A 26,425-nucleotide genomic window follows, 5' to 3' on the forward strand; every position below is an offset into this window, starting at 1 on the left:
AGACTACTCTACACCAGCACCCACTCCCAACCCCTGCATAGACCCCTCTTCACCATAAGGGGGCTCTGAATCTCAATGCTGGATCACTCCCATCCTCTTGCAAGGATACCCACCTCAAATACTTAGGCTCTGACACCCATGCTGGGCTACCTCCCATGGATGCTCTTCTCATCTCGTTGAGGCTCTGCTGCCCATGCTGGATTACCCTCACTTGTTGATGCCCTCAGCTAGCTCAGCCAGTGACATCCCACTGGGCAAACCTTGTGTGCACCTCTTGATCTCATTCTGATTCTGACTCTGCCCTGTGTCATGGTTTTAGGACTTAATTGTTCAGGAAGAAAAAGGAAAGTCGAAAATGAAGAAGAGAAATAGAAAATGAAAGCTCAGCGTTCAGTTTAGAAGAGAAAAAGTTTTCTCTTTGCGTAAAGGGCATTTAGATGTATTTCCTTATTCTTGAAGAAACACATTGTTTTATATTTATATACTTTGCTTTCCAACTCGTGTCATATAAAATAAGACAAAAACTCTTGATTCTTTTGTGTTCTGCCTACCTTGCCTGGTACATTGCTTTTTTAAAACTAATATGCTTTTGAATAAATAGAGAATAATGAAAATGTATTAATAGAGCGTTATTAGGAGGCTAAAGTTTTGAAAGTTGTTTTCATTCATGTGATTTCAGTAAAAATTAGGCATAAAGAATGGAGGTTGTTTCGGTTGTGATAAAGGTCAAACCAAATGGGGAAAGTGTTGGAAGATTTAGGAAATCTTACGTATTCCTATGTCATGTTCAAGTATAGTATGCTTAAGAATTTCAGCTACTATGCAGATCTACTAACATTGTTTTAGGAGAGAAGTCACTGAGTGCTTAGCACCCAGTGTTGACCATTAACAAGTTTATTTTCAGAATTCTGTAGTATTCAGTAACTCTCAGTACAACATACAAAACAAATAGCGTGTTTGCAATTGCAGAGTGACGTGCAATATAAAGGCAAAGTGATAACTGTATCTTTTCTTTAATGTTGCCTTTGAGGTGAAAAGCATTCTTACCAAAGCATAGCCTTTTTAATAAAAACATGGCCTTGACTTTATCAGTATAAGAGGGAAAACCAAATAAATCCAAATTCTAAGACTGGCTTACGTATATCTTGGGGGGATCCATTGAGAATCTAGCTGTGAGGTCCTTTTTAGTCAGTATCTTTATTGGTGTTATGTATGAAAGAATAAAAAAGATGCCTATAAGATTTATTGCTGTTTCTAAATGAAAATAAATGTTAATAGAAGATATAAATAAAATTCAGAATTGGTATAAGAGCTTGGAAAATGGTTTCATTCAAGCAGGATAGAAGACAGTAGTGACAAGTACAGGTTATTAAGTGCCTAGGATAAAAATAAATTAGAAATTCATTTTAGAGAGAGGCTTACTGGTTCGGCCCAGTGAGTGAAAGAAAAAAATGCATGGTTCCTAGTTAAATTTAACCTGAACATGAACAAGCAATATTACGCTATTTGGCAAGAAAACAAATAGATAAAAACACATGGTGTGAGTTTTTAATCTGTAGATGCCTCCTTAATAATCTGTATATGCTCAGAGAACTTTTTCACTTGTGTTAACTACACTAATAAAATAATAGAATACAAATACAAATCAAAATTTGCAGGCTAATGGATAACACATACCACAAAGATAAATTAGGAATATTATGCATTATTTAGTTTGTAGACGAGAGTATAAGAGATGAGTTGATATACGAGTTTCAAGTAAATAAAGGGGTTTCCCTGAGGTGTCCAGCATTGCTTTACATTTGCAGAAGCATAAGTGGAATATTGATTAATCTTTGTAAGAGGTATTAGGTTAGAGAAAATTCTTTTTGTTCAAGATTGCTGAATTAAGTGACCTCAGAAAGTCTTTTACAGTAAAATTAATGAATTGTTTGCATGGATGGGAAAAGTAGTGTAATTTATGAGGACTTGAAAAATGAATGGCTCTGCAAAATATTGTAGCTTGTGCTGAAAGATGGTGACAGTTCTTTATTTACGCATTTGCATTTTTTTACTGAGACTTTTTAAGATGGGGAGGGGTACCATAGACTAATGCACAAACCGTACTATAGCTCATTCTTTAAAGGGAAAAAAAAGTTTTAAAATAATCCTGGCTACAATTTCAGTTTTTGATGTATATGAGCCATATTCTAAGAAGCCTTAGAAAACCTCCACTATTTCATGTTCTGAGCCCACACTGTCAAATAATGCATGGTTCCCTAGTGAATACCTGTGCGCTAACTCATTTGAGGACAGGGTTCTTTTTTAGGCTCAGATACTCTGATTTTTCCCAGAGGACAGTTTGCTATTTCTACTTAACATTTCTCAGAAGAAAAATAGAAAGTGTAGCACCATTAGGTTCCCATTGTAAAATGAGTAGGTCATCATTATTTTATATTTATTCCGGTCTTTTATTTTTTGAAACCAATCATAATTTTGGGTCATAATTAAATGTACGTTGCAGTACAATAAGAAGGTTAGACTTTAATCTTTCAGTGACTCAGTTTTTTGTCTTCCCATTTGAAGCCTTTATGGATTTGGCACGGGGTATAAATAGAATTTATAATGGATTATATAGTAAATTTCAAGAAAAGATAAGGAATTTTTAAATTGCTTTAGGTAGAAAGGCATTCTCTGAACTTTAGTGTATCTCGATGCTGTAGAACAGTTAATATGCCAAAATGCATTCTCAGATTGTCGATTCTGAGCTCTACAATTGAAAGAATAGTGTTTGAGTGACTACCGTACAGTCTTTCTCTTGGTTCTGGCCGGATACTTCTTCCTAAAAGAGGTTAATTTTTCTATAGCATTTTTTTTCTCCCTTCTGCATGGCCTCTGGAAACATGCACAGTGCCATTTGAATGTGGGCAGGCTCCTCTGACGCTGCTGGATCTACACAGAATTATGCCTGCTTGACCTACTTAGAATTATGCTTGGGCCACAGTTTGGTTATGAAAAGTTGAAAGGCCACAATTGTAGGTACATGTGATATGTAAGTATATGCAGTAGCTTTTCATTCTTTTCTCAGGCAATTGTTATTTTTTTACCAAGAGGCTTTATATATGCTGATTATTCTCTCTTTTTTTTATATCCCTGTTTTAATGGATTCAGATTTCTTACATCTGAAATCAACAGGAGAAAGGAAAACATTGAACTAAGGGAAGAGTGAACAGCATAGATTACCAGAAATTCTTATACAACTATTTTCTTAGATTGGTGTCTTAAAATTGGAACTGTAGCTCAAATTATGACATTTGAGATTTAAGTATTGTCAGGTTAGTACTTTATAATTGAAAGTGTTTATTCTTACCATATTAATTACCCAGTTTTTATTGAAAAACAATTATTGAGTATTTGCTACGTGATGATCTACTCTTTCAAAGCATTTGTGGAAGAGGTAATCAATTTTTGTCATATATTATGCTGAATATTTTCTAGTAGTTTTTATTTTTTTAACATCTTTATTGGAGTATAATTGCTTTAAAATGGTGTGTTAGTTTCTGCTGTATAACAAAGTGAATCAGCTATACATATACATGTACCCGCATATCTCCTCCCTCTTGCGTCAACCTCCCACCCTCCCTGTTGCACCCCTCTAGGTGGTCACAAAGCACTGAGCTGATCTTCCTGTGCTATGTGGCTGCTTCCCACTAGCTATCTATTTTATATTTGCTAGTGTATATATGTCCATGACACTCTCTCACTTCGTCCCAACTTACCCTTTCCCCTCCCCGTGTCCTCAAGTCTGTTATCTACATCTGCGTCTTTTTTTTCTTTCTAATTTAATTATCTTAATTTTTTTATACAGCAGGTTCTTATTAGTCATCAATTTTATACACATCAGTGTATACATGTCAATCCCAATCGCCCAGTTCATCACACCTCCGCCCCCATCCCCCCGCCGCTTTCCCCCCTTGATGTCCATATGTTTGTTCTCTGCATCTGTGTCTCAATTTCTGCCCTGAAAACTGGTTCATCTGTACCATTTTTCTAGGTTCCACATATATGCAATAATATATGATATTTGTTTTTCTCTTTCTGACTTACTTCACTCTGTATGACAGTCTCTAGATCCATCCACGTCTCTACAAATGACCCAATTTCATTCCTTTTTATGGCTGAGTAATATTCCATTGTATATATGTACCACATCTTCTTTATCCATTCGTCTGTCGATGGGCATTTAGGTTATTTCCATGGTCAGGCTATCGTAAATAGTGCTGCAATGAACATTGCGGTGCGTGTGTCTTTTTGAATTATGCTTTTCTCTGGGAACATGCCCAGTACTGGGATTGCTGGATCATATGGTAATTCTATTTTTAGTTTTTTAAGGAACCTCCATACTGTTCTCCATAGTGGGTGTATCAATTTACATTCCCACCAAAATTGCAAGAAGGTTCCCGTTTCTCCACACCCGCTCCAACATTTGTTGTTTGTAGATTTTCTGATGACGCCCATTCTAACTGGTGTGAGGTGATACCTCATTGTAGTTTTGATTTGCATTTCTCTAATAATTAGTGATGTTGAACAGCTTTTCATGTGCTTCTTGGCCATCTGTATATCTTCTTTGGAGAAATGCCTATTTAGGTCTTCTGCCCATTTTTGGACTGGGTTGATTGTTTTTTTAATATTGAGCTGCATGAGCTGCTAATATATTTTGGAGATTAATCCTTTGTCTGTTGATTCGTTTGCAAATATTTTCTCCCATTCTGAGGGTTGTCTTTTCGTCTTGTTTATGGTTTCCTTTGCTGGGCAAAAGCTTTGAAGTTTCATTAGGTCCCGTTTGTTTATTTTTGTTTTTATTTCCATTACTCTAGGAGGTGGATCAAAAAAGATCTTGCTGTGATTTATGTCAAAGAGTGTTCTTCCTATGTTTTCCTCAAAGAGTTTTATAGTGTCCGGTCTTACATTTAGGTCTCGAATCCATATTGAGTTTATTTTTGTGTATGGTGTTAGGGAGTGTTCTAATTTCATTCTTTGACATGTAGCTGTCCAGTTGTCCCAGCACCACTTGTTGAAGAGACTGTCTTTTCTCCATTGTATATCCTTGCCTCCTTTGTCATAGATTAGTTGACCATAGGTGCGTGGGTTTATCTCTGGGCTTTCTATCTTGTTCCATTGATCTGTCTTCCTGTTTTTTGTGCCAGTACCCTATTGTCTCGATTACTGTAGCTTTGTAGTATAGTCTGAAGTCAGGGCATGTGATTCCTCCAGCTCTGTATTTTTCCCTCAAGACTGCTTTGGCTATTCAGAGTCTCTTGTGTCTCCATACAAATTTTAAGATTTTTTGTTCTAGTTCTGTAAAATATGCCATTGGTAATTTGATAGGGATTGCATTGAATCTGTAGATTGCTTTGGGTAGTATAGTCATTTTCACAATATTGATTCTTCCAATCCAAGAACATGGCATATCTCTCTATCTGTTGGTATCATCTTTAATTTCTTTCATCAGTGTCTTATAGTTTTCTGCATACAGGTCTTTTGTCTCCCAGGTAGGTTTATTCCTAGGTATTTTATTCTTTTTGTTGCAATGGTAAATGGGAGTGTTTCCTTATTTTCTCTTTAAGGTATTTCATCATTATTGTATAAGAATGCAGGAGATTTCTGTGCATTAATTTTGTGGCCTGCAACTTTACCTAATTCATTGATTAGCTCTAATAGTTTTCTGGTGACATCTTTAGGATTCTCTATGTATAGTATCATGTCATCTGCAAACAGTGACAGTTTTACTTCTTCATTTCCAATTTGTATTCCTTTTATTTCTTTTTCTTCTCTGATTGCCATGGCTAGGACTTCCAACACTATGTTGAAGACCAGTGGTGAGAGTGGACATCCTTGTCTTGTTCCTGATCTTAGAGGAAATGCTTTCAGTTTTTCACCATTGAGAATGTTTGCTGTGGGTTTGTCATATATGGCCTTTATTATGTTGAGGTAGGTTCCCTCTATGCCCACTTTCTAGAGAATTTTTATCATAATTGGGTGTTGAATTTTGTCAAAAGCTTTTTCTGCATCTATTGAGATGATCATATGGTTTTTCTTCTTCAATTTTTTAATATGGTTTATCACATTGATTGATTTACATATATTGAAGAATCCTTGCATCCCTGGGATAAATCCCACTTGATCATGGTGTATGATCCTTTTAATGTGTTGTTGGATTCTGTTTGCTAGTATTTTGTTGAGGATTTTTTTTGCTTCTATATTCATGAGTGATATTGGTCTGTAATTTTCTTTTTTTGTAGTATCTTTGTCTGGTTTTGGTATCAGGGTGATGGTGGCCTCATAGAATGAGTTTGGGAGTGTTCCTTCCTCTGCAATTTTTTGGAAGAGTTTGAGAAGGATGGGTGTTAGCTCTTCTCTAAATGTTTGATAGAATTCACCAGTGAAGCCATCTGGTCCTGGACTTCTGTTTGTTGGAAGATTTTTAATCAGTTTCAATTTCATTACTTGTGATGGGTCTGTTCATATTTTCTATTTCTTCCTGGTTCAGTCTTGGAAGGTTATACCTTTCTAAGAATTTGTCCATTTCTTCCAGGTTGTCCATTTTGTTGGCATAGAGTTGCTTGTAGTAGTCTCTTAGGATGCTTTGTATTTCTGCAGTGTCTGTTCTAACTTCTTTTTCATTTCTAATTTTATTGATTTGAGTCCTCTCCCTCTTTTCTTGATGAGTCTGGCTAATGGCTTATCAATTTTGTTTATCTTCTCCAAGCACCAGCTTTTAGTTTTATTGATCTTTGCTACTGTTTTCTTTGTTTCTATTTCATTTATTTCTGCTGTGATCTTTATGATTTCTTTCCTTCTGCTAACTTTGGGTTTTGTTTGTTCTTCTTTCTCTAGTTCCTTTAGGTGTAAGGTTAGATTGTATATTTGAGATTTTTCTTGTTTCTTGCAGTAGGCTTGTATCGCTATAAACTTCCCTCTTAGAACTGCTTTTGCTGCATCCCATAGGTTTTGGATCATCGTGTTTTCATTGTCATTTGTCTCTAGGTATTTTTTGATTTCCTCTTTGATTTCTTCAGTGATCTCTTGGTTATTTAGTAACGTATTGTGTAGCCTCCATGTGTTTGTGATTTTTACGTTTTTTTCCATGTAATTCATTTCTAATCTCATAGCGTTGGTGGTCAGAAAAGATGCTTGATACGATTTCAATTTTCTTAAATTTACTGAGGCTTGATTTGTGACCCAAGATATGATCTCTCCTGGAGAATGTTCCTTGTGCAGTTGAGAAGAAAGTGTAATCTGTTTTTGCATGGAATGTCCTATAAATATCAATTAAATCTATTTGGTCTACTGTGTCATTTAAAGCTTCTGTTTCCTTATTTATTTTCATTTTGGATGATCTGTCCATTGGTGTAAGTGAGGTGTTAAAGTCCCCCACTATTATTGTGTTACTGTCGATTTCCTCTTTTCCAGCTGTTAGCAGTTGCCTTATGTATTGATGTGCTCCTATGTTGGGTGCATATATATTTATAATTGTTATATCTTCCTCGATTGATCCCTTGATCATTTTGTAGTGTCCCTCCTTGTATCTTGTAACATTCTTTATTTTAAAGTCTATTTTATCTGCTATGAGTATTGCTACTCCAGCTTTCTTTTGATTTCCATTTGCATGGAATATCTTTTTCCATGCCCTCACTTTCAGTCTGTATGTGTCCCTAGGTCTGAAGTAGGTCTCTTGTAGACGGCATATATATGGGTCTTGTTTTTGTATCCATGCAGCAAGCCTGTGTCTTTTGGTTGGAGCATTTAATCCATTCACGTTTAAGGTAATTATTGATATGTATGTTCCTATGACCATTTTCTTAATTGTTTTGGGTTTGCTTTTGTAGGTCCTTTTCTCTTGTGTTTCCCACTTAGAGAAGTTCCTTTAGCATTTGTTGTAGAGCTGGTTTGGTGGTGCTGAGTTCTCTTAGCTTTTGCTTGCCTGTAAAGCTTCTGATTTCTGCATCGAATGTGAATGAGATCCTTGCCAGGTGGAGTAATCTTGGTTGTAGATTCTTCCCTTTCATCACTTTAAGTATATCATGCCACTCCCTTCTGGCTTGTAGAGTTTCTGCTGAGAAAGACAATGTATTGAAAGCAGCAAGGGAAAAATAACAAATAACATACAAGGGAACTCCTTATGGGAGTTCCCTTGTATGTTATTTGTTATTTTTCCCTTGCTGCTTTCAATACTTTCTCTTTGTCTATAATTTTTGCCAATTTGATTACTATGTGTTTCGGTGTGTTTCTCCTTGGGTTTATCCTGTATGGGACTAGCTGCGCTTCCTGGACTTGGGTGGCTATTTCCTTTCCCATGTTAAGGAAGTTTTCAACTATAATCTCTTCAAATATTTTCTTAGTCCCTTTCTTTTTCTGTTCTTCTTTGAGACCCCTGTAATTCTAATGTTGGTGTGTTTTATGTTGTCTCAGAGGTCTCTAATACTGTCCTCAATTCTTTTCATTCTTTTTTCTTTATTCTGTTCTGCAGTAGTTATTTCCACTATTTTATCTTCCAGGTCACTTATCCGTTTTTCTCTTAGTTATTCTGCTACTGATTTCTTCTAAAGAGCTTTTAATTTCATCTATTATCTTCTAGGTCCTTGTTAAATGTTTCTTGTATTTTCTCCATTCTTTTTACAAGATTTTGGATCATCTTTACTATCATTACTCTGAATTCTTTTTCAGGTAGACTGCCTATTTCCTCTTCATTTGTTTGGTCTGGTTGGTTTTTACCTTGCTCCTTCATCTGCTGTGTTTTTCTCTGTTTTCTCATTTTGCTTAACTTACTGTATTTGGGGTCTCCTTTTCACAGGCTGCAGGTTCATAGTTCCTGTTGTTTTTGTTGTCTGCCCCCAGTGGCTAAGTTTCAGTGGGTTGTGTAGGCTTCCTGGTGGAGGGGACTAGTGCCTGTGTTTTGGTGGATGAGGGTGGATCTTGTCTTTCTGGTGGGCAGGACCACATCCAATGGTGTGTTTTGGGGTGTGTGTGATCTTATTATGAATTTAGGCAGCCTCTCTGCTAATGGGTGGGGTTGTGTTCCTGTCTTGCTAGTTGTTTGGCATAGGGTGTCCAGCACTGTAGCTTACTGGTTGTTGAGTGGAGCTGGGTCTTAGCGTCAAGATGGAGATCTCTGGGAGAGCTTTCACCATTTGACATTATGTGGAGCTGGGAGGTCTCTGGTGGACCAGTGTCCTGAACTTGGCTTTCCCACTTCAGAGGCAGAGTCCTGACACCTAGCCAGAGCCCCAAGACCCTGTCAGCCACACGGCTTAGAAGAAAAGGAAGAAGAAAAGAAAGAAAGAAAGAAAAAAAGAAAATGAAATAAAGTTATTAAAAAAAAAAATTTAAAAGTTATTAAAAATAAAATAAAATATTTAAAAAGTAATAAGAAAAAAAAAGAAAAAAGAAAGAAGGAAAAGAAGAGAGTAACCAATCCAAAAAACAAATCCACCAATCATAACAAGCACTAAAAACTATATTTAAAAAAAAAAAAAACGGACAGGCAGAACCCAGGACAAATGGTAAAAGCAAAGCTATACACACAAAATCACACAAAGAAGCATACACATACACACTAAAAGAGAAAAAGGAAAAATACATATATATCTATATATAAAATAAAAAACAAAAAAAGGAAGAGTGCAACCAAATCAATAAACAAGTGTACCAATGATAATAAACTCTAAATACTAAACTAAGATAAACATAAAATCAGAAACTAGTCATTCGCATACAGCAAACCCCAAGTCTACTGTTGCTTGAAAAGTCCACCACCTCAATTTTGGGATGATTTGTTCTCTGTTCAGTTATTCCACAGATGCAGGGTACATCAAGTTGATTGTGGAGATTTAATCTGCTGCTCCTGAGGCTGCTGGGAGAAATTTCCCTTTCTGTTCTTTGTTCGCACAGCTCCTGGGGTTCAGCTTTGTATTTGCCCCCGCCTCTGCGTGTAGGTCACCTGAGGGCATCTGTTCCTGCCCACACAGGGCGGGGTTAAATGAGCAGCTGATTAGGGGGCTCTGGCTCACTCAGGCTGGGGGGAGGGATGGGCACAGAATGCGGGACGAGCCTGAGGCAGCAGAGGCCAGCGTACCATTGCAGCAGCCTGAGGTGCACCGTGTGTTCTCCTGGGCAAGTTGTCCCTGGATCATGGGACCCTGGCAGTGACGGGCTGCACAGGCTCCTGGGAGGGGAGGTGTGGATAGTGACCTGTGCTTGCACACAGGCTTCTTGGTGGCAGCCTTAGCGTTTCATGCCTGTCTCTGCTGTCTGCGCTGATAGCTGCGGCTAGCGCCTGTCTCTGGAGCTCGTTTAGGCGGTGCTCTGAATCCCCTCTTCTCGCACACCCTGAAACAATGGTCTTTTGCCTCTTAGGCAGTTCCAGACTTTTTCACGGACTCCCTTCCGGCTAGCTGTGGTGCAGTAGCCCCGTTTAGGCTGTGTTCACGCAGCCAACCCCAGTCCTCTCCCTGGGGTCTGACCTCTGAAGCCTGAGCCTCAGCTCCCAGCCCCCACCTACCCAGGCAGGTGAGCAAACAAGCCTCTCAAGCTGGTGAGTGCTGGTTGGCACCCATCCTCTGTGTGGAAATCTCTCTGCTTTGCCCTCTGCACCCCTGTTGCTGCGCTCTCCTCCGTGGCTCCGAAGCTTCCCCCCTGCCACCCCCTGTCTCTGCCAGTGAAGGGTCTTCCTAGTGTGTGGAAGCTTTTCCTCCTTCACAGCTCCCTCTCAGAGGTGCAGGTCCTGTCCCTATTCTTTTGTCTCTGTTTTTTCTGTTTTCTTTTGCCCTACCCAGGTACTTGGGGAGTTTCTTGCCTTTTGGGAAGTCTGAGGTCTTCTGCCAGCGTTCAGTAGGTGTTTTGTAGGAGTTGAACATTTACATCCACATGTAGATGTATTTCTGATGTGTTTGTGGGGAGGAAGGTGATCTCCACGTCTTACCCCTCCTCCATCTTGAAGGTCTCCCTAGTAGTTTTTAAATTAATTGATTAGGACCCAACAAAGGGAGTTGGATAATATTGAGTGATATTTTATATTCACTCTTGCAGAGCCAGAAATTGCATCTTTATTCACTCTATGGTATACCTTTCCCCCTAATTTTAATGTAGTTACATGAATATTAAAACTATCATTAAAAAAAATTGCAATAAAGTAAAATCCTTCTTTGACACTCTCCCTCCTTCCCATACCCACTCTGTTTTATGTTTGGGTTGAGTTTGTTTCTTTTTAACCTTTTTATTTTGAAATAATTTTAGACTTACAGAAAAGTTACGAAGATAGAATTTCCATATATTCTCTACTCAGCTTTCCATACTGTTAACATTTTGCATTATCATAGTACAGTTATCAAAACTAAGAAATTAACAGTAATGTAGTACTGTCAGCTAAACTGTAGACTTTATTCACATTTCACCAATGTCATGTCACTGATAAGGTTTTTCTAATCCAATATCCAGTTCAGTATCTCGCATCATATTTAGTTGTCACATCTCCTTAGCTTTCTCTAATCTGTGATAATTCTTTGGTCTTTCATAACCTTGGCACTAATCAGATATTTTGTGCAATGTCTCTCAATATGGATTTGTCTAGTGTTTTCTCTTGATTAGATTCAGATTATGCATTTTTGGCAAGAATACCACAGAAGTGATGTGCCTTTCCAGTATGTCATAGCAGGGGCTACCTGAAATTAATATGTCTTTTTACTGATGATATTAACCTTGATCACTTGATTAAGGTGGCTTCTGCCAGGTTTTTCCACTGTGAAGTTATTTTTCTCCTTTTAAAGTAATATGAAATTAATTAAATAAGGAGGTCATTAGCCTGAGGAGGCTTTAATGCCTTAGGAGCCTAAATAAGCAAACTGAAACCTATACCTTTAACGCCTCAAGGTTAAGAAATCAAAACCTAAGGACAACCCATAACAAACAGCCACCTAGGCTTTCCTAAATAAGGCAGTTGCTTACACTGTAGCCAGGAAAATACTCTCCTTGCTTGGCTTACACCTCTTCTCTATAAAAATCTCTTTCTTAGCTCCTGTGGGTAATGTAATAATGCCTCAGGTTATCTTTTAACATTAATAAATATCATAGTTCTATGGGTTATAATCTAATGTTATAGTTATTTTTGTTGCTAAAATTGTTCCAGCTTTGAAAATTGGGAGGAAAATAAGAGTTTTGAAAAATAAATTGAGGCATATCACATTTTTAAGAATTTATTTGAGCAAAAATCAAATAGGGCAGCCTTGAACCGGAAGTCGTTGGGAGCCCTGTACGCACAAGAGTGAGAGGAGAGACTTTATTATAAAGCAGGCTCAGAAGCAAAGCAAGAAAGGTATTTGATTGGCTGTAGCTTAAGCAATTGCCTTATTTGGGAAAACCTAGGTGGCTGTTTGTGATAGGTTGTTCTTGGGTTTTTATTTCTTTTTTTTTTTAATATTTATTTATTTATTTGGCTACGTCGGGTCTTAGTTGCAGCATGCAGGATCTTTTACTTGCGGCATGCAGGATCTTTTAGTTGCGGCATGTGGGATCTAGTTCCCTGACTAAGGATCGAACCCATGCCCCCTGCATTGGGAGCACGGAGTCTTAGCCACTGCATCACCAGGTAAGTCCTGGGTTTTGACTTCTTAATCTTGACACATTATAGGCATAGGTTTTGCTTTGCTTAAGTAAGTTTCTACGGTACTGGAAGCACCTCAGTCTAATGGCCTCCTTGTTTAATTTAACAGGAGCAAAAACAAATATATAAATATGTATAAATTATTATGTAGCTAAGTCTACATGACTGTAAAGAATGTTGCTCCCAACCTTACACTTAAAAATAAGGTGGAGCAAACTGCAAGCTCTGGACATTTCTTGAAACAGAGTGCTCAGTTCAACCAGCTAACTCAAAATCTCAGGAAAGACCTGTGCCTACAGGGAAAGATGAGGTGTGAGCACTAGCTTACATGGGGCAGACACCTCTGGAAATGGGTAAGAACATTTCAGCTACAATAGGCAACAAATTGGTAGAGGCCAGATGTGGGCAGGTAAGAATGGGGAGCCCCTTAGGGCAGCAAGTATAGGGGCAGCTTGAACTCTCTTGCAAACTTTTTCTCCATAGGCCCCACTTGATGAGAGCCCTGATAAAGCATCCCTCCTGGTACAGGCCTGGGAGGAGGAACAGCAGTTGTTATGGAAAGTGCACAAAATATTTCCTGGATCCTTCTCCTGTATCTTTGCTATGTAACAAAAACCGTAAGTTTAGGAAGAGGGATTCCGTAAAATGTAGCCTATATGGCACTGGTAAAAACCACTGAAGTGGGTGGTGGTGGCAGGATAAACTGGGAGATTGGGATTACATATATACACTAATATGTATGAAATAGATAACTAATAAGAACCTGCTATATAAAAATAATAAATTTTTTTAAAAAAAGGATCAAAAAAAAAACAACACTGAAGCTGGGGGTGGGCAGAAAATAACTTGGTGGGAGGGCAGGGTTACATGCTGATCACAGAACTATGGAGGAGAGACAGGAGCACTTGTAAGACTCAGGCATACAGAGTCTGATTAGCAAAAGCCTAATTAGAATAATAGAGAACACCACTCCAATCCAGATCCCCACCCCTAGACTAATAAGTGTCTAATAAAAGTAGCAGTTGAATACTAATGAGAACCTCACAAGAGACGGACCCTCTAGAGGGGAAGACTGAAAGCTAAGGGTGGAGCAGACATTGAGGAAAACATCTGGTCCACCTGAGGGGGTGGTTATGCCTAGAGGAATTTGAAGCCTGTGGTGTACTTAGGGTAACCATAGCAACAGTAAACCTTAAACCTGCCTAACATGTGATTAGATAAACACAACCCCTACTCTAGACACCTGGCCAAAGGAAAAGTCTGCTCATTACCAAGCATAGAAATTATTTGCCTCAGTTACTACTGTCCTACCCAAGATATCCAGATATTAATAAAACTATGAGTATGTGAAAATGCAAGAGAAAACAACATGTTGGAAAGAGATAAAGCAGCAGCAGTTGCAGGTGGAATGATCTGATGAGGAATTTAAAGTGACTGATTAATATGTTAAAATCTGTATTATCTATGGCTGCCTAACATTATCACAAAATTTTAGCCTTTTAAAATACTAGTAAGCTTCCCAGAGGCCCCATTGTTTGAGAGAATTTGTGAAACCCAACCTTAATGTCTTCAAAGTGCTTTTCATTTGACTCTATTGAGGCATCAACTTTGATGTTTCTGAGGTCTTCAACAGAAGTTGTTACCTAGGCTTTATCTCCAGAGCTTGTTTTTCCTGGCAGTGTCCTGGTTTTGAAATCTACTCAGAAGACATTTCTTAATTTTAGCAGTTTTGCTATCTGGAGAGGCTGAGAATTTTTGAAACTATGAAAATCCTGCCTCATTTTGGTTTAATAGTCTTTCCTTCAACTTATCTCTCTCTTCTCCCAATTTACTGTAAACACCAGCAAGAAACCAGGCAGCACTTTCAACACTTTACTTGGAAATCTCCTTAGATTAGTTACCCAGTTCATTAGGCACGTTTCCTCCTTTCCATATTTCTAAGGATGTTGGTAAACTTTCTGCCATCACCTGTAATACTTCTCCTTCCTACAATTTCCAGTTATGTCTTCCTGAGACTGAGTTTCTCAGTTCCTTGCTGACTATTGGCTAGAGGCCTCCCTTAGTTTCTTGTTTCAAGGGCCTTTCCATATGGTAGATTACAACTTGGCAACTGGCTCCCATCAGAGTGAGCAAGAGCAATCAAGACAGAAGTCACTATATTTTGGTAACCTAATTTCAGAAGTTACATTCAGTTAATTTTGATACTCACTAAGTCAGCCCATACTCAAGGGGAGGGAATTAAAGACGGACATGAATAGCAAGAGACAGGGATCACCAGGACCCATTTTAGAGGCTGGCTACCACAATAACATTGTGATTTTCCTAAATTTACTTGTTCTGATGTATTTTCTGTGATTCCTTAATATTGTCTACATAACAATCATATCATTGGCACATAAATTTTACTTCTTTCTTTCCAATCTGTATGCATTTTATTTTATTTTCTTGCATCATTGCACTGGCTAGGACCTCCAATCATTATTGAATAGAGGTAGTAAGAGTTGACACTCTTGCCTTATTCCTGAAGTACAAGGAAAGGGACAAAGTGCTCTTTTTTCATCCTCATAGATATGATACTGGAGGTTTTTCATGGATGTTCTTTATTCGACGGAAGAAGTTCCTTCAGTTCCTAGATTGTAGAAGAGTTTTTATTATGAATAGGGTGAAGTTTGACAAATGCCTTTTCTGCATTTAGAGATGATCATGTAAGATTTCTCCTTTATTCTATTAATATGGTGAATTATATCAGTTAATTTTCAACTCTTAAATAAATCTTGCCTTCCTGGGCTAAACTGAACTTGGATATATTTTCTTTTTGTAACGCTGGATTTGCTTTGCTAATTGTTTTTTAGGATTTTTTCAGCTATGTTTATTAGATAGATTGGACTATAATTTTTGTTTTCCATAAGTCCTTGTTAGATTTTGGTATTAAGATTATTATGGCTGCTTCATAAAATGAGTATATACTTGAACTGAAAGAAATAACCAGTGAGTATTAGAATGTTAACTTTTGGGGGGTTCAAATTTAAACATGAATTTAAATTATCAGACATCTCACAGCTTTAAGTATTATATATCATGCTGCCTCTTATGCTTTGTTCCTTGGAAAATGTGTTTTATTCTTAGGGCTTTTAAAGCAACATTTTTTTTTATAGTTTTCTCTATACCTGATCTTTCTTCCTGTATTCAGATTCATTTTTGTCATTTCCATTTTTGATGTCTTAACTATTATATTAATTTTAGGGGAAATCATGCATTCCACCTTTCATCTCAGACTTCTTATTTCAGGTATAGTTGATGTACAATATTGTATAAGTTTCAGATGTACAACATGTTATTTGTGTTCTTTTTGATGGTAGCCATTCTGACAGGTGTGAGGTGATATCTTATTGTTGTTTTAACTTGCATTTGCCTGATGATTAACAATGTTGAGCATCTTTTCATGTGCCTGTAAGTCATCTGTATGTCTTCTTTGGAAAAATGTCTATTCAGATCTCCTGCCCATTTTTTAATCAGGTTGTTTGCTTTTTTGATGTTGAGTTGTATAAGCTGTTTATACGTTTTGAATATTAACCCCTTATCAGTCATATCATTTGCAAATATTTTCTCCCATTGGGTAGGTTGTCTTTTCATTTTGTAGATGGTTTCCTTTGCTGTGCAAAAGCTTTTAAGTTTAATTAGGTCCCGTTTGTTTATTTTTGCTTCTGTTTCTTTTGCTTTAGGGGATAGATCCATAAATATTACGATTTATGTCGAAGAGTGTTCTGCCTGTATTTTCTTCTAGGAGTTTTATGGTTTCTGGTGTTACATTTAGGTCTTTAATCCACTTTGAGTTTATTTTTGTGTATGGTGTTAGAGAATGTTCTAATTTCATTCTTTTACATGTAGTTGTCCAGTTTTCCTAGCACCATTTACTGAAGAGACTGTTTTTTCTCCATTGTATATTCTTGCCTCCTTTGTTTTGGATGAATTGACCATAAGTGCATGGGTTTATTTCTGGACTCTTTATTCTGTTCCTTTGATCTATGTGTCTTTTTTTATGCCAGCACCATACTGTTTTGATTAGTGCAGCTATGTAGTATAGTCTGAAGTAAGGGAGTGTGATTCCTCCAGCTCTGTTCTTCCTTTTCAAGATTGTTTTGGCTATTCGGGGTCTTTCGTGTTTCCATACATTTTTTTAAATTATTTGTTCTAATTCTGTGAAAATGTCCTTTGTATTTTGATAGAGATTGCATTGAATCTGTAAATTGCCTTGGGTAGTATGGTCATTTTAACAATATTAATTCTTCCAATCCACGAACACAGCATACCTTTCCATCTGTTTGTGTTGTCCTCAATTTCTTTCATCAGTGTCTTATGGTTTTCCGAAGACAGGTCTTTTACCTCTTTAGGTTGGTTTATTCCTGGGTTTTTTATTCTTTTTGATGCAATTGTAAATGGGATTTTTTCCTTATTTTCTCTTTCTGATAGTTCATTGTTTGTGTATAGAAATGTGACATATTTCTGAATATTAATTTAGTATCTTGCAACTTTACCAAACTCATTGATGAGGTTTAGTAGTTTTTTGGTGGTGTCTTTAGGATTTTCTATATATAGTATCATATCATCTGCAAACAGTGACAGTTTTACTTCTTTCTTCCCAATTTTCATTCCTTTGATTTATTTTTCAGTTTTTTTAAAGTGTATTCACAGAGTTGTGCAGTCATCACCACAGTCAATTTTAGTACATTCTCATTACATCAGAATGAAATCCTGTACCCATTAGCAGTCACTCCTCACTTCTCACCAACCTTCCTGTCCCTAGACAACCACTCTTTAGTTTTGTCTCAATGAATTTGCCTATTTTGGATATTTCATATACATGGAAATATATAATATGTAGTCTTTTTAAACTAGTTTCTTTAACTTAGCATGATAATTTCAAGGTTTATTTCTGTGGTAGCATGTATTAGTATCTCATTTCTATTTATTGCCAAATAATATTAAATTTTATAGGCAGTACCACACTTAACTTATCTATTCATTTATTGATGGCATTTGGGTTATTTATACTTTTTGATTATTATGGAAAATGCTGCTGTGAACATATATGTGTAAGTTTTTGTGTGGACATACATTTTCATTTCTCTTGGGTACATGTCTAGGAATGCTGGGTCAAATAGTAACTCTGTTTAACTTTTTGAGGAACTGCCAGACTGTTTTCCAGAGAGGCTGCACCGTTTTATGTTTCCACCAGAAATCTATGAAGGTTCTTATCTGTCCTTTTACATAATGGCTAATGATGTTGAACATCTTTCCATGTACTTTTTGGCTATTTGTGTATCTTCTTTGAAGAAATATCTATTCACATCCTTTTAAATTGGGTTGTCTTTTTTTATTTAATATTTATTTATTTATTGGCTGCGTTGGGTCTCCGTTGCTGTGTGCAGGCTTTCTCTAGTTGCGGCAAGCGGGGGCAACTCTTCGTTGCGGTGCACAGGCTTCTTGTTGCAGTGGTTTCTCTTGTTGCAGAGCACAGGCTCTAGGCATGCGGGCTTCAGTAGTTGTGGCACCCAGGCTCAGTAGTTGTGGCACATGGGCTCTAGAGTGCAGGCTCAGTAGTTGTGTCAACATGGGCTTAGTTGCTCCGCGGCATGTGGGGTCTTCCTGGACCAGAGTTCGAACCCGTGTCCCCTGCATTGGCAGGTGGATTCTTAACCACTGTGCCACCAGGGAAGTCCGAGTTGTCTTTTTATTGTCGAGTTCTCAGTGTTCTTTACATATTCCATTTACAAGTCCTTTATCAGATATATTATTTGCAAAAATTTGATCCCATTCTGTGCATTGTTTTTTCACTGTCTTGATGGTGTCATTTGAAGCACAAATGTTTTTAAATTTTGATGAAGTCCAATTTATTTTTGTTGTTGTTGCTTGTGTTTTTGGTGTCATATCTAAGAAACCATTGCCTAATTCAAGGTTGTGAAGATTTATACCTATGTTTTCTTCCAAGAGTTTATAGTTTTAGCTGTCACATTTTGGTCTTTAATTCATTTAGAGTTAATTTTTGTAAATGCTGTGAGTTATAGGGGCCCAACTTCATTCTTTTGCATGTGCATAGCAATTTGTCCCTGCACTGCATGTTGAAAAGACTATTCTTTCCCTTTCATTTTCTTGTTACCCTGGTTGAAAAATCAATTTATTATAAAAATGAGTGTTTATTTATGTTTAATTCATCTATATGTCTGTCTTTATGCCAGTACCACACTCTCTTGATTATTGTAGTTTTGTAGTAGGTTTTAAAATTGGCAAGGGTGAGATCCCCATTTTTTTCTCCTTTTTCAGGAATATTTTAGGTATTCTGAGTCCCTTTCATTTCCATGTGAGTTTTAGGATTGGATCAATTTGTCAATTTCTGCAAATAAACCTGCTGAGATTTTAATGGAGATTGAGTTGAATCTGAAGATCAATGTGGGGAGTACTGCCATCTAAACAATATTAAGTCTTCCGGTCATGAACATGGAATGTCTTTCCATTAATACAGGTGTTTAATTTCTTTCAACAATGTTTTTATAGTTTTCAGTGTCTTGCTTCTTCTGTTGCAAAACTTGCAAGCAAGTCTTGCAAGTTTTCAAGTCTTGCTTCTTCTGTTGAATTTATTCCTTTGTATTTTATTTTTCTTGATGCAGACGTACATGGAATTGTTTCCTTAATTTCTTTTGGGGGTTGTTCACTGTCATTGTATAAACATACAGTTGACTTTTATATATTAATCTTTTATCCTGTAACCTTGCTGAACTCCTTTATTAGTTGTAATAGTTTTTAAGTGGATTTTTTAGAATTTCTGTATACAAAATTGTGTCATGTAAAATAGAGATGGTTTGACTTCTTTCTTTAGAATCTAGATACCTTTTATTTCTTTTCCCTACCTAATTGCCCTGACTATAATCTCTAATACAAAGTTGACTTGCAGTGGCGAGAGCAGACATCCTTGTCTTGTTTGTGATCACAGGGGGAAAGCACTTAGTCTTTCACCATTAAATATGGTATTAGATGTGGGTTTTTCATAGATGGCCTTTTTCAGGTTGAGGAAGTTTCCTTTTCTTTCTATTTACTGAGGTTTTTTTTTTTTTTTTTTTAATCATGAATCATTGTTGGATTTTTTTCAAACACTTTTCTGCATCTATTTGGATGATCATGTGGTTTTTGTCCTTTATTTTATTGATATGGTATATTACATTAATTGATGTTTGATTATTAAACCAACTTTTCATTCCTGGGTTAAATCCCAATTAGGCATGATGTATAATCCTTTTTTTTTTTTTTTTTAATGTTCCTGGATTGTGCTTGCTGGTATTTTGTTGAGGATTTTTGCATCTATCTACATTCATTTGCTGTTGTTTTGTAGTTCTTAGAGCTCTTTTGACATAGATTGCTGTGTTTCTCATTTCTTAAAGCACCTGTGTTCCTTTAGACAGTACATTTTAAATTACAATCAAATGTTAAAATTTGTAAAGAGGGCATTAAGATGATTTCACTGCCATATATATATATTTATATAAATATATTTTTTTAACCATGAAAGCTCTTCTTTTTCACCATGCATTTACATTTGCTTAAAAACAGTATCTCCCTTTCTGTCGGCTAGATGTCCTGTGAAATCTAGGACATCTAATCTCTCTAAATCTTATCCACTAAGTTAATATTGAGAATTTATAGAATGCTACCAGCATTCTCTGCTTCCAAATGTGAGATATCAATCAGGGAAAGAAATTTATCTGGTTGACCATTGGTGAGCTGCAATTAATTCTCTTTGGGATAGAAGCTTCGTTGCCTTGACCTTGTCTTTCACATTAGAAAGACATTTCTGGAGTACCTAGAAGAACATTGGGGGTATGTAAAGCCATAAAATAAATCTCTTCCTAGAACATTAGTTTTACTAAAAAGTTTAGAATAGATGGGTATGGGGAAACTTTTTATATTAAAAGAGAAAAGATTGCTTTATGGAGAAAAATACAGAATGTGCAGGGATGTTTAAGCTAAAACATAAGCCTTCAAGGAAACTCAGGTTTTTTGCCATGGTTTTCAGCCCAACCACCCAACTCCAAGTGTATGAATTCTCTTTCCTGGTTAGATAAGAGTACAGTTTGTGGACATTATTGAGAAATACTCTGAGATGTTAAATAAATGCTGAAATGATTATTTCTTTATGAACAGACTATTGTCCTCCTTGTAAATAATTAACAAACCAACACTGGGAATATCCTCTTGACCAGAGTTTTCAACTTTTCTATCCTATTAGTCAAATATTTCCCTTTTTTGTGTTTACATTCTCATTTTGTTAACTAGCTTATTGCTGTACCGTAAATGAGATAGAGGATTAGGTATTTTTATGTTACTTTGTGGTCTGAGAATGCTTTGATAAAAAATGTAGATCATGATACCAGATAATTTCTCATGCATACACCTCATGGGAAATATTATTGAACATAAATTAAACAGGAAGACATATTTCAGAGTGGATATAAAATCTTGAGTTTGTTTTATTGGCAAGTCCTTTGCATTTAAAGGATGTATTAATATACTTGCTCCTATTAACTATGCTAATAGGCCACAGAGAAGCCATGCATATCTTTAGATAGGCCTATAGAAGTGTTGCCTTTTGTGCTTAACACAGCTTGTTAAGTTTATAGCCTTCCAGAGCATAATAATTGCTAACGGGTAGTCTAATCATAGCAGCATAACAGAAAAGATTTTCTTTTTTTTAAAAAAAAACCCTGTTTAAATAGTGTAGCAACAAAATTTTCAAATATCTCTAGAAACTAAATTTAGGAAAGAGTGGTGCTTCTGGATAGAGCACTTTAAGTTTTGGGAGAAGCTCATCATAGCCACTGGCATTATTGAATATATGTACAAGCATTTTTTGCCGTCAGTGATCCCTAGAGTTTTCATGGATTTTCTTCAGGTTTGACAAAGGGAGTAAGTAAATGCTGGGGTATATGTTTTGACCTGGCAGTCTCTAGACATACTTTCTGCATTTACTTTAATGTTAGGTAAATGTGGCAGTGTACTTTGTTGTTACTGTTTTTATGACCTTGGAAGCCTTGCTTTCTTGAACAAACAAATCTTTGGGTCATTCCTCATATTTATATGGCTTTTATGAATGGAATTGAAATGACAGGGGCCATTGTGAGGTTCCTTTTGGATATCCCATAACTGGATAAACTTACTGTGATTATTTTTTCCTATAGTAGGCATTCAGTTAATATTTTTTAATAAGTAAATGAAAATAAATCTTCTCTTATCTGCTTATGGATTTTCCTCTTCAGTCTCATCTTTAAGATTTGATCAATCTAAACAGGGAGAGAATTTGCCATATATTTTCTCACCTTAACAGTGTTTATTCTCTCCTTACAATATATAGCATTACCTATTACATCTTTCTTTTATGCATAATCCTACAGATTCATCACTTCTTTTGTTTTACATTAACCTCATGCGAAATTTTGCATCGTTACACTTTTTAATATTTCTCTTGTCATCCTCTCCCACTGCCTCTTTTAGCCTATGGCTGTAGCTTTTGCATAGATTACAGTATTGTATGCCTTGTACCCTGACCAGATGTTTGTTAACTTCTTTCTTATTTCTTTACAAATGCTCTCCATATTTGTAAAGGACATATATATAGTTCCAGTATGTTTATAGTATAGTAAAGGAAATTATAGAACTTAAGCTGGAAAGAATTTTTAACTTGTCTAGTCTAGCCTTGTTTGTTTACAAGTGGGAGTAATGATGCCCAGAGAAATAAGCATGCTTTGCCACAGTCACCATATGTACGTGGTTTTCTGATTTACAGTTTGGGGGTGTACTTGATCTGGAACAGTTTCCTAGCAAAGGTGTTTCAGAAGCCAGTTGATAGATTGAAGAGGAGTGATTTGGATGATAGAATTAATTAATGGTTCAAATGTTTGACACTTTTAGAAAAAACTTAAGAGGCAGTGGGGAATTATTGTGAAAGATGTTAGTACAAATGTGGTTGAAGATAATGACAAGAAAAGTGAAGGCATTGTAAAAAGATGGCAACAAGGGAGCAGGCTAACCTGAGACCAGATTACAAATCCTCTACGTATGTGTATATTTGTTCTTTGTTTAGTTGTGTTGATTCCTTGTAATTGTATCAGTATTAGAGATTATGCTCGTAGAAAGAAGGTCCTGAGTCCCAAACATGAGCCTAGTATTATGCCAAATGTAAATAATAGGAGCCGGGAAAATGATTTGAATGTCATGATAAGCAAGAAAAAATAAAGCTATTTTTTGGACATTACTATATGTCATGCACTTTCACACAAATTAATTCAAAGACAAGATGCAATCAACTCTTGAACATTCAAAATTCTAATTTTCATTCTGTTATTTCATTGATCTTAATATCCCCACCAGAAAGCTAGCAACAAAGGAAAGGCTGTGGAGTTCATGTTATTCAGAAATTGCTCTGGTGGAGTACAGGTGTGGGAGGAAATAAATTTAGATGCTCAAAGAAAAGATTCGGCTTCCCTGTGGATTTCACTAACACATATCCCTGTGTGATCTTATAGAATAAAATGTGTTGTACTCTCTTTGGAGAATTAATCACCAGTGGCAGAAATTCAGAGCCAACATCTCTGTTCACAGAGTAACATGAAAATTAGGGTTGTCATTTTAAGGTAAGTTTTAATGTTGTTTAGGTTTTTTTTTCCACCCTCTGTGCTCTTATCAGAAACCACCCATTTTTGATAGGATTGAGTTGGAATACCTTTCAGAGTTAAGCATTAAAGATACATATTTTTGGTCAGTGTTTTTTACTTTATAATCCCTTTTTGAACTAAGAATAAATGTGCAAACCTTTTTTTATCTTAATGCCATTTAAAAATTCCAGTCCAGTTATTTATATGCTACTGAGGATTGCAGGGTATTAGTACCAGGAAAAAGTAAAATCACCTATGTATGTTTAATGCAATATATATATATTTTTTTAATTAATTAATTAATTAATTAATTAATTTAATTTTGGCTGTGTTGGGTCTTCGTTTCTGTGCGAGGGCTTTCTCTAGTTGCGGCAAGCGGGGGCCACTCTTCATCGCGGTGCGTGGGCCTCTCACTATCGTGGCCTCTCTTGCCGCGGAGCACAAGGTCCAGATGCGCAGGCTCAGTAGTTGTGGCTCACGGGCCCAGTTGCTCCGCGGCATGTGGGATCTTCCCAGACCAGGGCTCGAACCCGTGTCCCCTGCATTAACAGGCAGATTCTCAACCACTGCGCCACCAGGGAAGCCCTTAATGCAATATTTAAGCGATATATATGTTGTTTATTTTATTGACAGGATTTAAATAGAAGTATGAAAAAGATCTAAATCAAAATAAATTGTGCCTTATTTGATAATGAAGAGATGAAACCTTTGTTTTAAAAATTGGATATTTTTCTGTCCTGGATCATAATTGGGAACCCATAAAGTATAGGACTTTCCATATTTAAGACAATTCTGATTATTGCAAAAATTCTTGATGTAAAAACCACATGCATATTTTATTACAAAGGTATGGAATATTGCCTTGTGAAAGATTAATTTTAAAAAATTCAAAAAACATGAAGTATCCCTGAAGAAACCAGCATACCTCTGGAATAAATCTAGTTTTGGTAAACCACAGCTGTAGGCACATATTTTATTTTATTCTCATGGGCATTTTCTTTTCACTTGTATTTTTTTCAGAGTAAGTGAGGAAAAGGAAGTAACAGAAGAAAGACTCAAAGCTGAGCAGGAATCATTTGAGAAGAAGATCAGGCAGTTGGAAGAACAGAATGAACTGATCATAAAAGAAAGGGAAGATATCCTTTTTGAAAGTCCTCTTTTTTAACGTGCAGAAAGTTTGACTCTCTCATGAAGAAAATGTAAACTCCAGAGAAATAATTGTTCTAATTTATAACAGAGAGTAGATCTGCATGGGCTGCCATTTTTAGGCAGTCAGAACGACACTTAACAGCATGTGTTGTTGCTTCCTTTGTGCTTGATACAGTCGTCCAGCTGTTCCACTGCTGCTGTTATACTGTGGAGCACACATTTGTCAATTCAAAGAGACAATAAGAAATTTGGGCATTAAAATGTAGTGTTGGAACTTTATTAAATTCCGTTCCACTACTGTAATTGAGCCTGAACCCTCTTTGTCTTTGGTATTCTTTCTAGCTAAAGCTTTGACAGTTCTAAGGAATTCTATTCTGAAATCATAAAAATAAAAAAAATCAGTTGTAACTTATAGATGTTGTAATTGATAAATGTTTCTACTGCAACATAATACCACCAAACTATTCTCATGGAAGAGAAAACTATTGGGTTTAGAATTAGAGAGAGGGTTATGTGTGTGTGAGTGTAAATATGTATAATTTCATTATTTGTAAGAAAGTAAAATTAAAAATGGTGTTTTAACTTAAGAATTGTACTTTAGGGGATATGTGAGTTGAAATAAGCATATTTCTGAAGTTTGTTTTGACTGGGTAGATACTTATCTTTGGGTGTTTTTTGCAGTGACATTGGTATAAAAGAGAAGTGACTGTGCCTAAAGTTAGGATGCTGGATCTGCCAGCTAAAGGAGTATGTGAATGCTTAAAGGAACGATTGTCCTTATTGTCAGTAGCATCATTTACTTGATTTTTTTTTTTTTTTAGATTTTTTTTTTTGATGTGGATCATTTTTTAAGTCTTTATTGAATTTGTTACAATATTGCTTCTGTTTTATGTTTTGGTTTCTTGGCCCCAAGGCATGTGGGATCTTAGCTCCCCGACCAGGGATTGAACCCACACCCCCTGCATTGGAAGGTAAAATCTTAACCACTGGACCACCAGGGAAGTCCCCCATTTACTTGATTTTAATAATTTTTTTGAAGATTCTTTGAGTGTCAAAAATGATCATATATTGACAGTAACTATACCTTTGTGAAAACCAGGGAAATAGAAGCATAAAGATAATGAATTCACTGGAAAAAAAAGCACAAAAAATAACTATAAAAATTGAGTTCTGAACTTGTGTTTTTCAAACAGTGGGAGTGCGTGATTGCAAATTAATAGAATCAGAATTCTCCGATTTGATTTGTGGAGTAGAACATTTGTTAGTTTTATGGGCCCCACAGTTCGAAAGGAGTACTTTTTCAATTTTTTTTTCTATATTTCTTTAGCATTTGAATAATCATCTTGGGCCTTCTCTTTTCTTTGCTTTCATTGACTTTATTGCGCTGGGTTGTCAACTCTCAGGCTACGACCCCCACCTCTGTGATTTTCTTCTTGCTACTTTTCTCTCCTGGTTAAAATAGCACTGTTTAGTCAGAATTCACAACTGTGCTCAGCCAGTGTTAGTCTTTCACTTTGCAAAAGGAATAGTGACTCAGGACCCTAGCACTTTCAAGAAAAGGTGGACTAGGAATGTTTTTATCTGTAACAGAAGTTCACTTTACAGGGTCTATTTCTTTTTTTTTTTTTTCACACCCACACACTATATTTTATTTTTACAAGAGATAAATAGACTGACACCAAGCATTGTACATGGATGACCACAACAAAAGCAACAATGATTGCAATTACCAAACATGAAACACACTCATACTATGTCATAATATTGACATTCAGTCCAGTAATCCTCCACTGTAACAGCTCCTTTACTTTGCAGTGAAAATTGATTTGTATATTCTTTGCCTCTGAGTCCTTGTTGGATTTTTTTTTTTTTAATTCAGACAGAAAGTCACAAAAATTATACTCATCCTCATCAGTTCACTCAGTCCCATGTAATTAAT

The 26,425-nt window shown here is 36.3% G+C and overlaps 1 protein-coding gene across 4 annotated transcripts in view; it reads left to right on the forward strand.

The window, feature by feature from the left end:
* The window catches only part of KIAA1328 (KIAA1328 ortholog), a 371,762-nt gene that overhangs the window by 40,016 nt on the left and 305,321 nt on the right, over positions 1-26,425 (forward strand). For all 4 annotated transcript variants that reach the window (XM_068562570.1, XM_068562569.1, XM_068562572.1 and 1 more), the window contains one exon: positions 24,358-24,473. In XM_068562570.1, the coding sequence (XP_068418671.1) occupies positions 24,358-24,473 (116 nt within the window). The remainder of the gene's footprint in view (positions 1-24,357; positions 24,474-26,425) is intronic.

The sequence above is a fragment of the Eschrichtius robustus genome, chromosome 14 (genome assembly GCF_028021215.1).
Source record: "Eschrichtius robustus isolate mEscRob2 chromosome 14, mEscRob2.pri, whole genome shotgun sequence".
In the NCBI taxonomy this organism is placed as follows: Eukaryota; Metazoa; Chordata; class Mammalia; order Artiodactyla; family Eschrichtiidae; genus Eschrichtius; species Eschrichtius robustus.